The sequence below is a fragment of the Triplophysa dalaica genome, chromosome 14 (assembly GCF_015846415.1).
Source record: "Triplophysa dalaica isolate WHDGS20190420 chromosome 14, ASM1584641v1, whole genome shotgun sequence".
In the NCBI taxonomy this organism is placed as follows: Eukaryota; Metazoa; Chordata; class Actinopteri; order Cypriniformes; family Nemacheilidae; genus Triplophysa; species Triplophysa dalaica.
The window spans coordinates 11,228,323-11,243,310 of NC_079555.1; the positions used below are offsets into that span (position 1 = coordinate 11,228,323).

The 14,988-nt window shown below is 38.8% G+C and overlaps 2 protein-coding genes across 7 annotated transcripts; both read right to left on the reverse strand.

The window, feature by feature from the left end:
* Positions 1-53: 53 nt before the first annotated feature.
* clasrp (CLK4-associating serine/arginine rich protein) lies at positions 54-9,409 on the reverse strand. Of its 6 annotated transcripts, none has more exons than XM_056766397.1 (21): positions 9,205-9,404; positions 8,147-8,286; positions 7,939-8,036; positions 7,615-7,716; positions 7,392-7,471; positions 7,159-7,243; positions 6,924-7,063; positions 6,723-6,819; positions 6,507-6,585; positions 6,336-6,409; positions 4,217-4,258; positions 3,931-4,113; positions 3,272-3,595; positions 2,970-3,146; positions 2,845-2,884; positions 1,872-1,950; positions 1,634-1,734; positions 1,485-1,531; positions 1,311-1,399; positions 1,078-1,102; positions 54-570 (listed from the first exon to the last, which is right to left on the reverse strand). In XM_056766397.1, exons 2-21 carry the CDS (start codon positions 8,243-8,245, stop codon positions 528-530), a joined length of 2,004 nt encoding a protein of 667 aa, XP_056622375.1. In that variant the 5' UTR covers positions 8,246-8,286; positions 9,205-9,404; the 3' UTR covers positions 54-527. The 6 variants fall into 6 exon arrangements, 2 of the variants coding, with proteins under 2 accessions (XP_056622375.1, XP_056622376.1); XM_056766398.1 differs by having other exon boundaries at positions 1,634-1,692; positions 9,205-9,399; XR_008908824.1 differs by lacking the exons at positions 54-570; positions 1,078-1,102 and having other exon boundaries at positions 2,841-2,884; positions 9,205-9,409.
* A 784-nt stretch (positions 9,410-10,193) lies between these two features.
* siae (sialic acid acetylesterase) lies at positions 10,194-14,055 on the reverse strand. Its single transcript, XM_056766172.1, has 10 exons — positions 13,976-14,055; positions 13,665-13,823; positions 12,816-12,976; positions 12,578-12,716; positions 12,165-12,348; positions 11,895-12,037; positions 11,677-11,810; positions 11,433-11,587; positions 11,154-11,340; positions 10,194-11,020 (listed from the first exon to the last, which is right to left on the reverse strand). The coding sequence occupies exons 1-10, from the start codon at positions 14,028-14,030 to the stop codon at positions 10,796-10,798; spliced, it is 1,542 nt and encodes a 513-aa protein (XP_056622150.1). The 5' UTR covers positions 14,031-14,055; the 3' UTR covers positions 10,194-10,795.
* Between the last annotated feature and the right edge of the window lie 933 nt (positions 14,056-14,988).

Below are 14,988 nucleotides of genomic sequence, written 5' to 3' on the forward strand. Positions count from 1 at the left end.
AAATGACTAGGAAACTTCGCAGGTTTTGACAAAGAAACAAGCAACAGATCATATGACATTAACATCTTTTAATAATTGGAAAAGATGAGGATTTAACATCAGCATGTTTTGTCAAGTGTTATCACAATCTTAACTGAAGGGATTATGTACAATGATGGGATGAGCATTTTGAATAGGACACAAATTTCATGTCAAAAATGTCCATACGGGGCAGTTTCTAGAGAGATCTCTTCAAATACATGTTATCGAAGCATTCCTTTTCATGGCAATCCGGTTATGTTGTTGTGACCGTATGAGGAATAAAAGTGTGTCCGAGCGTGATAATGCTAATTTACAGATTTTAGCAATAGATTATTTGTTAGTTTCATTGTTTACAGTGTGCTCCTCAGACGAAAGGAAAGCTGACATTAGTGAAATTATTTGAATTACTGTCAAGTTCCCCAAACTTAATATAGCCATCCTGATTAGCCTTCACTCCTAAACCATTTGTTTGACATTTCTCCCTCTTGTGCTGACTGATCATTTCTTTAGTACCGGTGATGAGGGCTTCTTGATCTTGAACGGGATCTCCTGTTGAGGAAAAAAATAAATGTTTAAAATGAGCATATGTGACCCCGGACGACAAAACAAGTCTTAAGGGATAATTTATTGAAATTGAGATTTTTACGTCATCTTAAAGCTGAAGAAATAAGATTTCTATTGATATATGGTTTGTTAGGATAGGACACTATCTGGCAGAACAACAACTGTTTACAAAGCTGGAATCTGAAGATCGCCTTTGAAGTTATTAATCTGAGGCACTGCAGCAGGCCATCCACTCACAAAAAGAAAGTTTTTATACTTTTCGGTAGGAAATTTATCAAATATCTTCATGGAACATGATCTTTAATTTATATCATAATAATTTTTGGCAAAAAGAAAAATCTGTAATTTTTACCCCTACAATGTATTTTTGGTGATTACTAAAATTGTTCCCGTGCTACTTAAGACTGGTTTTGTTGTCCAGGGTCAGATATGTGTAGATTAAATGTACAAGCGCGTTGCCCTCGCAAACTGTAAAGGCTGATTTAAGCATACCTTTTGGATGAGCTGTGGTCCCGACCTGTGGGGTGTTCAGGATTTATTATTGAAATCTTCTTTATGAATCTTCATGTAAATCATTAATATAAGTCTAATCATAATTCTTACTCCTATTACACATTCTCACACAATATGGTTGCAATATGCTTCACATCACTTTACATAGAGTTTTTAAGGATTGGCAGATTCCATTCTGTCTATTACTCTCTCACATTCCATCAGAAACTCACTGTGTTTGGTGTTGGGTGAGGGCGAGTGACTCTGACGTCCATACTGCTTCTCCCATTCATCACGCTCTTTCTCCCGGCGTTCCCTCTCCCTGCAAGACCAAACAATGACCAAACTGTATCCTCTTTTTCATAGACAGAAGACACTGACATGCGTGTATACATGCTCAGACTTACTTTATGCGAATTTTCCGTGCCATTGCTCGTAAAACTCCTTCTCGTTCCTGTGACAGTAGGAAATTTCCGTTAAAAACTACACCATACAAAGCTTCTAATCGGAAAGACCCAAACTCGCATAGCAGCTACACAACCACAAAAACTTTTACCTGTCGCTTGTTCTCCTGTTGCTGGATCTTGGCCTGCGCTGCTCTTTTATCCGCCTTGGCTGAGGAAGGGTGAAACCATAAAGGTGAGGCAGGGAAAAGGGCTTTCTCAAAATACACAGACCAGATTGAAATGTGTGTTATAAAAACATTTTGTATACATGTTAAAATGTGTGAATATCAGTCAGTCTAGACCATGCTATGAGCATATGGTTCTTGAATGCCTGCATTAGTGACTTACATTGCTTGTTTAGGGCCTTTTGCATTCGAATCTTGAGCTTTTCCTGCGGAGTCATCTTGGGCTGCAACGGACACGCTGACTTTAGAACAAACAAAATCGCAAAGGTCAGATAACAGCACAATAATTGAGAACAACAGATTATTACTTGGTTCTCAGAGATGGGCGATTTTAAACCCCATACAAATAGTTTACAGTATTTCTCAATGATTAAGAGCAAAATGTGGTCATATTTCACAGCAACGGCTGTCCTTTTTGCCTCTGATGTTTATTTGTGAGCATTTGTGGATGGAGGTAAGGGCAAGGTGTGAACAGTACAAAGAACAGTACAGTACAAAATGATCTCGCCTTATCCCAGGTCAGGTACACCAACTTGGTGGAACAGTAACAAAATGTCAGGAACTGTAGCCATTTGGTGCAGCTTGTCATAGGGGTTAGCTGTTCAACCTACAAGGACATTGTGCATTGACTTATGCAGGTGTGTTTGTGTTTGTGTGAGTGAAGTTGCGCTGCCTGTCTTGACAAGCCCGGAGCAGAAGCAACACCTGAGCTCTTTAACTGCTTCGTCAACCTCATAAGAACCATAACACCTTTGTAGTTTTCCCTTTCATCATCTCACGTTCATTCACAAAGTGGTATTGCAGACAATACTGATTAGATGAAAAGAAAAAAATATTGATATATAGTCCTTCTGTGAACAGCACATAGAAGGTAATTTAGGGATAATGGGGGTATTTTACCTATTTATTACCAATAGGGCACATAAGGGTATTCAGGTGAGTTCAAAAACCGACAACCAGCACCAGGAGAGCCGATGACCTAATCAAAACAAGAGATCAGGGGCTCTTGGTGGAGCCAGAAGTGTGCAAAAGATGGGCAAGAGCCCTGGCCTGATTGTTAACTGCATCAGCCTGTCAGGGGTGAGGGAGGCGGAGTCTTTAGAAACAAATTTGAGATATATCAAATTCTTACTGACTTTGGCAGCTCCAGTCTCTTTACCACCCGGAGGTTCAGATCTAAGAGAGAAAGAGAAAGTTATAGACTGCGTCCCTCTTCTATATTCATACTGAGAGATGTGTTTTCAGTTGGGCTCGAACTTACTTTTTCAGCTTGTCAGCGGGAGCAGAGGTAGGCAGAGCACAACGGGAGGAAGGGGAGGAGCTACGGCTTGCAGCAGGTGAGCGGGAGGGGCTTTGACTAACACTGCCGCCCCTCCTGTATGCAGTGCTGCGACTCCTTCGCTGGTAACGATCACCTGACTGCGATCGTGAGCGAGATCTGTGGGACATAAATCAGGTTATAAGGTTATAAATCTTACATTGTTTGCTGCAAAATCTAAAACTAAAGTTTCTAAATGAGTTTGTAACTATTTTTGAGTTCGTAACTATTTATAACTGTCTTACCTTGTCCGTCTGCGGGCTGTGTAGCGCCTCCCTCTATCCCGATCTCTATCTCTTTCCCGGTTTCTATCTTTACCCTTGTCCCGATCTGTGGAACGAGACCGCGTCCTGTCATAACGTCTCCTCGAGCTTCCTCCTCCACTGCGATGACGTGAACGTGATTCAGACCGCCGACGGGAGCGTGACCGAGACCGTGAATAACGGCTGTCCCGGTCCCTGCCCCCACGAGAACGCCGACTTCTTCGAGAACGTGAAGAGGAGCGAGAGGAACGGCGTGATGAGGAGCGGGATGAATAGGAGGAGTGACTGGAGGATGAGCGTCTTCGGCTGAAAGATAAAAGACAATATGCTGTTATAATGTGCAACGCACAAAATAAAAAAAATATAAATATATATATATATATTCACATTTACCACAATCCAAAGATTCCGAAAAATAAAAGTAAACCCAAAACAAACCACTGTCTTTCTTTCAGGCTCAAACATAATATAAAAACCCAACTCCGAGATTGATTAGCGCTCAACTTATTCAATAGATGTCATGTATCATTCTGAGGCTGAACGTGCAGCATTCCGTTATCATAGCCAAACATGTTTATAAATAAATAAATGGAGAATTCAGCCAATCAGAAGGCAGAAAGTAGAAAGGGGAAGTTACCGACCGGGAGCCCCTGCTATGACCTGCGGTGTTGGAGGAGGTGTTGCTTGATGCCGCTGCAGGCACGGCTTGTGTGGGTGCAGCTCCCTCCTCATCACTGCCACCAAAGCTAGTGATAAAGGTGATTTTATCATTGCCTGGGGATCGGGATCGAGAGTGGGACTCTGAACTTGAGTCTGACTGTGGCCTGGGAAGAGAAATAAGAAAAACGAAGTATGATTAATACATGCAAAAAATATAAATTTAAGTGGTATTATGTTGCAAAACATCAGACCATTAAATATACCTACCTCTTGTAAGGGTCGTATGTGGGACTGTCTCTTCGAGCATAGCTGAATATTCAATCAAAAATACATATACAAAATTAAAAGATTGTAAATGAATACCTTCATTACTCCGTTTAACTAGTCTGGAGTACCGAAAACCCTACATATATGTACGGTATGTAACCGGATTGAATCAAAACGCAGATTTCATTTAGGTGACAATTAAATGCTGAATGAGCCGTTGATTAAGACATTTGCCCTCATTCACATTAATGAAAGTTGGAAAGCTCAGATAATACAAATCCAGCACATCTTATAAAATGGTTAAACGGAAATGATCGCAAAATGATCTGTGATCTTCAACTTTGATCTTTAACTTCAACAGCCGCATAAGGCAAGTTTTAAAGTAAAACTAAGGTTAATTCGAAAAGCACGTGACGCTTCTGTAATCGCAAGTGATTAAAATAAAACTGTTGCGTGTTTAAAATCAATGATGCACGTGCTGTGTGCCATGGAGCTCGTTATTAACACGGTTACGCATTTGACAAGAAAGAAAAGCGAGACACAGCAGTGAAAGTGCAAAAACCTTATAGCACCTGTCATTCTGATCTCTAGACATCAGTCTGTCAAGCTTTTGACTCTGACTGCATGTAAAGGAATGTAATTATACTTATTCTTTAAACATACTTCCTTTTTTTTTTATAATGCACATATAATGTAGCGTAGAAGGCACTCTTTAAATGGACTTAATCTTTTAATATGCTCAATCCATTTTCTGCCCATATTTAACACAACTATGGTGAGCATTTTGTTGTAGCTGGAGGATAAACAAGGTAAACACTTTAACATCTTTCAGTACTACTTTCCTTGAAGTATGTATGTATAATGCATGATATGTAGTTGTTAAGAATTATAACCATTTTAAAATGTGTAGTGTTACAATGAATTGCTAAGTGTTATAATGTATTAACTGTAATAGAAATTATATATAAGACATAGCAATACATTAAAAGGTGCATAACAATGCTCTAAAACTACATATATAATGTTTTATACATACATGCTTCAAGGAAAGTGTTACCCATCTTTCTAGCAATGCTAGTTCCTTGCTCATTTCACATTAACTTAAAAACTTTAATTGTGCATTTGTTTATTATTAAATAAATATTTTTTAATTCAACATATTGTTCTTTAATTTCGTCCACCGGAGTCTTTTTAAAATGTATCGATTTAGGCACCGGTTCCATTTTAAAAGTATCGATTTGGCACCTGTATTGAAAAAAAAAATACCCAACCCTAAATTAAACATACAATTTTTAAAGGCAGGATGTCTTATTTCTCAAAGCTGTTGTGGATGTTCAAATCACAAAAACAGACACACCCCTAACCCCATCTTTCGCTTTCGTCAGTGCTCGGCTCGACAAATGTCCATCCTGTGCACGGTGTACCTTACTGCTGATTAGCTACAAGGTTGTTTTGGTACTCAGCCCGACTTTGTCTAAACAAGCGTAAATCAAAATTGGACACCCCGCCTTTAACTCTTTCACCGCCATCATTTAAAAAAAAACGCTTCCACGCCAAAGGTGAGTTATTACGGCAATCAGTTTTTGTACTGTTGTACAGCAGGTGGCGCTCTTACATACCACTGGGAAAAAGTACAGAATCCCAGAACCTAGAACGTATGTTTTAGCGGTTTTGATTACTGTTCTGAGTGGAATCTGGGCGGAATCTTTGACAAAAAAACATTAATTTTCTCAGCTGTTAAATCAAAATGATGCATTTTTGAAGAAACCTAACCACATCTACGGAGTGATAAAAAATGAACAAATGAAGATAGAAGACCATGGTTTCTTTTGTTTAAAAGCTGAGACTCTGTTCATTCATTTGACATATTGTTTGTCCATATATTCTTTACAAAAAATGTACTGTGAACCATAAAGTTTGGGTGAAAATGTTAAAAAACGCTGGTGTAGGCTGGCAACTTTTTTTAAAGAGGCTGGTGGCGAACAAGTTAAGGGTGATGTTGAATCTTATCTTAAAAGGTTGTGGAAGGCTAGTAAAAGAAAGGCGTAGAAACATTGCATATCGGTGCAGTTTTGTCAATAATAAACTTGTGTCGTAGCTCTTGTTTGCCGGGGGTTACCTGGGTGGGCTGATCTGTCTGCCTTTCATATACTTCTCTCTAAACTCTCGCCGCTGTCTCCGAGAACGCCGGCCCTGATGCACAAAAAAACAGCAACAGTAAAAATGAAAACAAATCCAAAGGCTTAAATAAGCGGGAGGGCAAACAGCAAAAATGTTTGAATATCCTTACAGAGTACATGGCCTTCTCTGCCTCTAGAGCTTTAGCATGTTTAATGGCCTCCACTTCCTCCTTGTCCTTCCGCAACATCCTGCCATCAGGAAAGATCAGTTTTTAACTACATACATTTAGAATAATTAAAAGATTGTTACTGGGATCTCATTAGGAAGATGAAACGTGGTCAAGTGGTTATTCTTCTCTGATAAGATGAAGAATGGGTAAACGAACCCAACAAAATCCCCCTCTGCCATGCCATAAGTAGTGGCCATCTTGTTAATATCCGTGACCTGTTCTGGGTTCAGTTCATCTACATCCACCTCAACATCTAAAACATGGAAAAAAGCATTTACAGACAAATTAAAAGGAGGCAACTTCCATAATTAAACAACTCAAGCTTTAGGGGAAGTGTATGGTGTATGAAGGACGAACCGATGTCAGGGATGACCTCATCTTCCTCAGACTCGCTGTTTTCAGAATCATCCTCGTCTTCCTTCTCTGCGTTCGCATCTGGTTCTGTCACTGTGCTGTCCTCATATGTATACCCGATCTGGGCTTTCTTCTCAGCAAGTCTAACAGAAAGAAACGTAAAATCTGATTCTTCAAACAGAACTGTCTTTCAGACACTGTTAATCTAACACTGATTTTAAATAAAATAATTTCATACTTTTTCTTTTCATCCTCATTCGGTTTCGACAGGCCACCATAGAGCTCATCCACATATATCTGGTACAAACACTGCTCCTCGGAGACTACAAAATGACAAGAACGTCACTAAAATGGATTATTTGAAATTCATCAATATGCTCAGTCCAATGGTTCAAGATTAGTAACCATTGTCTAGTAAACATCACAAAGGTAAAAATGTACTTAATGCCCTGAAAATCAAAGATGTCTTACTGCTTGCAAAGTCATTCTGCACCAGACCTCTATAGCGCTCATAATTGCACTTCCTCTCTTCAGATTCCTGCTCTGGGGTGCTAGGACAGAAATAATAAACACATAATGACAAAGCACCAACCAGTTCAGCACACCTTTTTAAACGTATGCTTTCTCTGCATACTCCAGGTCAGCGGTTTTCTTCTCTTACATAACAGGTCCATTAAGACCAGAACAAACTCACGTTGTGTTCAGGAGAGGCGGTGTATAAGTCGGTATGTAGTCCAGGTGTGCCCTGACATCAAACCTATCAATCATGTTGTTGGTATCTCCTTGCCAAGGCATCCTGTAAGGAAATTCACAAATGGTTAACACCACATATGACAGAATAAAGATACTGATATATGTTAATGACCTTAAAAAGCAATATACAAATAAACTTGGCTATAGGATTAGGTTTCCTTTTATAAGTGGTAATGCAGATCGTTGTGAGAACTATAAACAAAATTTTGTACAAATAAACTACTTCTTTTATAAGCATATACTGATGTGGATACTGGAGACATACATGTTTATGGGACTCTCAGCTGCCAGGGCTACAGCTGAGTCTAGGTGGATTTTGTACGCCCGACCATGAACCTGCAGGAACTGGGCCGGATCTTTTTTCTACAAAAAAAAGACCAAAACTTAGATTTTTGCGAGCCATTTAAAAACATTTCATCCCTCTTTAGAAAACATTATGTTAAAGGGGTAGAGGGGTTAAAGTTTTGAATTACAATTTTCTCATAGTACTCTCTGCGTCGCTCCCCACGACGCTTGTAGTCCACCATCATCCCACGCAGCTTTCGCTCATGTTTGCGGGCCTCCTGCCACATGACAGCTCCGCTTGGGGTTGGGCCGCGTCGGGGCAGGGCTGCTGCAAGAGACAGAGGAAACAATTTAACACTCAGTAACAGATATCTCAAAACACCACAATTGATACAAGGTATATTGTAAGCGCATTCATGCAATGTGCATGTTTTGCTACTTTAAAATGACATTAGATTAAATGCCATGATCTGTATAGGTTGCTCTATGCATAACTATGTGCAGAATCATTTGTAATTGGAAGAGTTTTGACAAAAAAAAAATGTACATATTTCGACATTGGGGTTATTTATAAAATACAACCGAAGCAGTTGCATCATCCCCTTGCAAATGGTTTTAATGACAGAAGAATATACATTAAAAGATAATGAAGCCACATGCTCATTTTGCTTGAATTAACTCTTCATTTGCAACAGGATTACATAGTAGATGGAAAATAACTCTGTCGTGTCAAAGGTAACGTTAGTAAATATAACTTTGTTGACAAGATTAAATTCGGAGCACGACAAGGAATCTAAAATATATTAAGTATCTGATAGACTCAATCAATTATGGTTATGTTGAGTCTTTACATCGCAAAAACACCTGTTTAGCTTTTGCGTAACAAAATTAAGTCACAGAGTGCCAATGTTAATAGCCAGGTGGCTGCAGTCCCTAAAGCTAACTTAACTAACTTAGTCATAAACATACGTCTTCTGTCAGGGATTCATACAGTATTAATGCACCCATATTAAAAGGCTCAATGATTCGGCTCGTTTCTACGGAATTTACAAATGCACAAATATTGTCCGTATGTTTTACAAAAAGAGGCTAATATATACATATAACAACAACACAGGAACACTCGCACGCTAACGTTAGCACGCTAGCTAGCTACATGTCACAGCAAGCGCAAACTAACAGTAAAAACGAAACAATGAGATTGTTAACACAGACATTTTACGATTTCAATGACCGAATGAATTACCTGTTTAGGTATACAACAACTATAATGATTGAGTTTTCTCGCTAGAAAAAGACACACGTCCGTCCTTGCGTGGAAAAGGCCGCGTATACATACAAACGCACACGCCTCCCAGCGCACACGCTACCTAAGTCACAGAGCTGATAACAGCAACACCAGGGGGCGCTCACACGCATTGGATGATTTCAACCAATCCACAGCAACAGCAGGGGGCGCGCACACGCATTGGATGATTTCAACCCATCCACAGCAACAGCAGGGGGCGCTCACACGCATTGGATGATTTCAACCCATCCACAGCAACACCAGGGGGCGCTCACACGCATTGGATGATTTCAACCCATCCACAGCAACAGCAGGGGGCGCGCACACGCATTGGATGATTTCAACCCATCCACAGCAACAGCAGGGGGCGCGCACACGCACTAGGTGATTTCACTTCGACTAAAATACATGGTAAAGAGTGAATGGTGTCACGTGACAAAATATGGGCAACTATGCAACGACTCGATCATTCGGAAATAGTTTATCCAACGGTGCTCTTTTAATATAACTAAATACTTTTAATGTTACTAAATCCAGACGTTAATTTCGGTTTGAAGCTGGAATTATCGAATTTCCAAAAACACGACCTCAAATTGTTACATGGTAGGTAGGTGTTGCAAACCTGTAAAGACTGGGTCTACACCTTATTAAAAAAGGTAAGGTTTATTTAAATGCATTCATTCTAAAGGTAGACCCAATATTTTTAATAGGAAAGCTGATAATTGTTTATTTCAAGAAGTGAGAAATCACATGAAAATAACAATTAAGATAGATGTTTGGGTAATAAGATATATGTTCATCATATGTTCATTCTAGGGATGGGCATTTAAAGCAAAAATTATATTCGAAGATCGATGCGAACTATTCGAAAATTATTCGAAATTCGCACCCCTCCCCCAAATGGAATAATTTACATTACACACACATAAACGGAGAGAGAGAGACCATTTACGCTTTAAATCCGTATGACGACACACTGATTTATTTATTATGGAATAGGCAATCTTACATCAAGCCATACATTAAGATAACATGCTGAAACATTAATATATTAACAACCGAATGGCGGCACTTATTAACAGTACGTCGATCAGCATCAACCGCTCATAATGCTAGGACATTTCCTTGTAAATATGAGCATGCACATTTATACCAACTAAAAAACAGCAGTGCGATTGATCAAGGAAAATTGCCAGGGTAGGCGTGAAAACACAGCGATTTTTTTAAGATCGAACACACTATTCGAAATTCTATAATTAAAAAGAACTAATCGAATGTTCGGAATTCGTGATCCCTATTTATTTGCATACAAAAACCAATATTTCAACCAAATAAACAATGCAATAAAAAAATAGCCTCAAACAATGAAAAAAACATAATAATAACTGAAAGTGTTTTTTTGTGCAATTTTCAATATCTTGTCTCACTTGAGATAATGTAAACAAAGTAAGATTTCCAGTAGTACAAAGTGCAAATTTGGAGACAAATGATAATGGTAAAAGTATATTCAAATTCAGATTGCACAACCTGAAAATCTTTGTTTTTAAAATTATTTGTTTATGAGAAAGGGTGGTGTGGGTAAAATCCTGTCAGAGCTGTAAATGGGGCAAGCTTTAAAATCACAAGGCCAGTCTCTCCATAGATAACGCAGGGCAGCCGGCTTGGTGGGACACTTTTTTATAGACAGCAGAATAGATTGAGAGCTCAGTTTTTCCATGGGGACTGGAATCCACTGAGAGTCTTCTAAACACGTCTGATTCACAGGGCAGCAGATCTGCAGCAATAAATAAAACAAAATACTATTAGCTCATCACATTTTCATTTCCACCTCAAATTCAAGAGATTTGTTTGCATGAAAATGTTTTTTATACGGAGTAAATAGTGAACATAAACCATGCTAATTGTACCTCAAAAGCGTTATCAGAATTGGTGGCAGAAAGTTTCTGGTCGAAAGTGATGTTAAGAGAACACTGGTCAAAATGGAATGAAAGTGGATAAGGTCCCTGGAAAGACACGTTCTTTTCACCATAGGCGACAGCTCTCGCCCCTAGCACAAGTCTGTGCGCCACGTCCCGTTTAAACCGTGGGTGGATGCTACAGTAAACCACACAAAAAATAAAAACGTAAGAGTCCAGCACTATGCAATTTCCTATTAAATAACAGTTTAAATAGTAATTTATACTCACCTGCCCCAGGGGGATTTTTCATCAGGCAAGTCAATAGCGACAGCCATAAAAGTGTTCTTCATGCGTTTATTCGGAGCAAATCCATGGTCGGCTGTCTGATGCCAGCGTATTTCTCTGAATCCATCTTGCAAATTCTTTTTCTCCCATGTGCCAAGCTAAGAGAGATGCATCCAGTATAACTACATGCTAGAATTAATTTTAAAAGTTTAGACAATTTATTCAACTTCTGGCTATTCAAGAGCACCTGTACAAATCCAAATGGGAAGTCTATTGCTGTTTGACCCTCTGAGCCTTGATGGAAAGCCATCCTCCAGTCATCAATCATGGCAGGGAAAGAGCAGTTGTATTTATCTCTGTTGTAGCCTGAATTAGCCTCACCTGGAATAAAAAGCAGTAAACCTATAGCCGTCTTTGCACATCTTGGTTCAACACAGGATGATAATTGTTGCTCAGAGATATTACCTTGGTACCATAGGGCTCCTTTTATGGTCATGTTAAGTAGCGGATGGATCATAGCATTCCACAATACAGAACTGTTCCATTTTGCAGAGAATGCAACGTTCTCCCAAAAGTTACTCTGCACAGCTGGATTACTATGGGAAATACTGGAGTGCATGTTTAAGTTTAGGTAATTCAAGTCAATTTAAACTACTGCTCAAAACGTGTACTTTTTTTAAAGCTTTACAATGCATCTACATGTTTTAGCATTTGTTACATGCTCTGGAATTGCACCTGCTCACGGAGCTCTTCAATCCACACTTGTCAAGTGCCCTTGGAGCTGACCAGGCCTCCACAGGTGTGCCACCCCAACACGACTCTACTAACCCTATAGGATAATTCAGCGTCTGGTAGAGGTAGCGGCCAAAGAGCCAGCACACAGCAGAGTAATGCGTGAAAGGTTGTGCACCAAGCAATTCTTATAAGGTAAGCACAAAAGACAAAGAAGACATGGCTGCTTATTCATTTTTAGGTATATGAGGAATGTCGCTTCTATGCTTTTTTACTCATACAAATTTAAACAACCATACAAAAGTATGTTTTTTATTAGCAAATCCTACACGTTTAAGCTAAACAAATAAAAAACACTGTCGGATATTTGTAAGTCTGTGTTTTAGATTGCACTTTATATAGATTTGCATTCATACTTGCTGTTGGTCGGGACCAGGGAACTTCAACTCCCGCCAGGTCATCCAACTCCACTCTGCTCTGCTCCAAGGAAGCCTGAAAGATCCTCACATCAGGGAACTTAGAGGCCCTTGCAAGTTCCTCGGTTGAATTATAAATCTGTTAAACAACAAGCACATAACTAATGCCTATGCATTGCACATCAATGAAAACCAGCGGAATAAACACACCAAACGTTTTTGGAAGAAACATACTCACTTGACCAACTGTGAATGCCATGTTACTCTGTCCACCACATAACCAGATATCTCCAAAGAGCACATCTGTAAGCATGACGGAGCTGTTTGTGGTGGACTGGGAGATAGTCAGGTTGTAAGGACCACCAGCCTCCACTGGACTGAGAGTTATACGCCAAATACCTGTGTTGGATTTGGGAAAATCTTTTAGTGAAGAATACGTTTTTTTGTCGCATTAATTAAATAAAAATAAATCGCAAAACTGTCATAGTGTGCTGCTTTAGTGGAACTCAAAACTAGAAAATAGACCATGCATGGACATACCAAAAAAAGCTGTTGTTCACTGTTGTAAGATTTTGAAAATTATATATTTGGTACAACGTAAATGATGTTAATGTAAAGATAGGAAGACTCTCCATTTCTGATGAAATATTTCTGTAAATTGTGCTTTTGTTCAAATATGATAACTGATATATATGCATGCACCCTGAATTGGCTGAGAAGGCAAACTTGGAAGAATCTCATTTACTTTGTAGTTACTAATTTTATCACCAGCATATGCATAGTACAATTTAATAACTAAAGAAAATAAGGTTTCACCAGTATGTATACCTGTTTAATGCATTTTTATGAATAAGGGGAAATAAACAATTTGATTATATTGATGAATGAAACTCAAAAGGTTTTTGCAATCAGTGAATTTTAATCCTTATGACTGTGCTGTGTATGTCTAATGCTGTCAGATGATTAATGTATACTTTCAATGGCAACCTTCATAACTAGACCTGTCAGCTTGACACTTAAAGCATGTGGAGGGAGTGACGATTTCAGCTGACGATCATGTGATTTGCACGAGCATTGAATACTTTACCGTTGACAACATGCGCTGAGCTTGCAGGAACATTGAGTGATCCACACAATGACAAGACAATTTCGGCTCCTGGCTCTGCATATCCCCACACGACTGCTTGAGCTGGGGCTTTCTGCAGGACCATGTGACTCCCATAATATGAGGCGAACCGCAACTTCTCTGTTGGGAATGCAATGAATTGAACGTAAACTGCTCAAAAACCCGTTTTGAAAAAAAAATAACAATACAATACAATTACAATAACCCGTAAAACAAACAAAAGAGTTGAATTAGTTTGTTGAATATGTGGTGACTCATAAATCGTTACTCACCTGCTGATAAAACAGAGGTTAAAGCGAACAGCACGAGCCACACAGGTGTCAACATTTCTCCAAAATACTCAGAACGAGGAAGTGAGTGAGCACAATAACGTCACGCAAAGTAGGCGGAGCCTCAACCTTTATTCCAAACGCCCACAAATGCTTTTCGATTCGATTTAGTAATTTAATAGTAATTTAACATAATTCAATGAATACATAATGCTCACACAATTATTTACTTTAATTTAACTATCATTAAATCTACAGTAGCATTATTTTAAACCTGGGCTGTGGAACATGTATATGAATAAAAAATAAAAAAATCTCATGTCCAATACGACTATTTCACAAAATGGCCGCACTGCTGCCATAGCCAATCATTCATTCAGCTTGTTTTCTCACAGGCATTCATCTTATTTACCAAAAAACAAAATAGCATATGTTGTCCGATTTATTAACGGTTTACTGGGAATTGTAAAAATAGGGAAAACAAACATTACAAAAGCATTGCTTTTGAGCGGTTTATTTATCACCTTTATTTATTTTATGAGGCCTAACTTCTCCTGGTTTGTATTCCAGAACATACCTAGGTAAGTTTAAGAGTTAGTTATCTAATAACCCTTGCATTCTTTACAAATGCCTTCTTCCAAATTACAATTCGCCTTTCAGTATAGGCCGTTTCCACCTCTTTTAACATTTGGAAAGCCATGGCCTTTCAGCAAACAAAGTCAAAAGAAAGAAACAAAAAACAAAATGAATGTGTATTTAAAAGGGATCTTTATAGGCCACATGACATATTGGACAGTTTACTGGGCCTAACATTTTAAACCTGACACAGCAGACCATCATCCTCTGCTCCAAATTAATATTCATACATAGTGTACTGAAAATGTCTGAAAATAATGACCAATGTAGTTTCCATTATGACTACATCAGCAACTGCTGCAAATAAAGCTGATACAATGCAAAATGAGTTTTCAGAAAACCAAATAGAGGTAGATTTTTTTAAGGAACATACAGAGAAG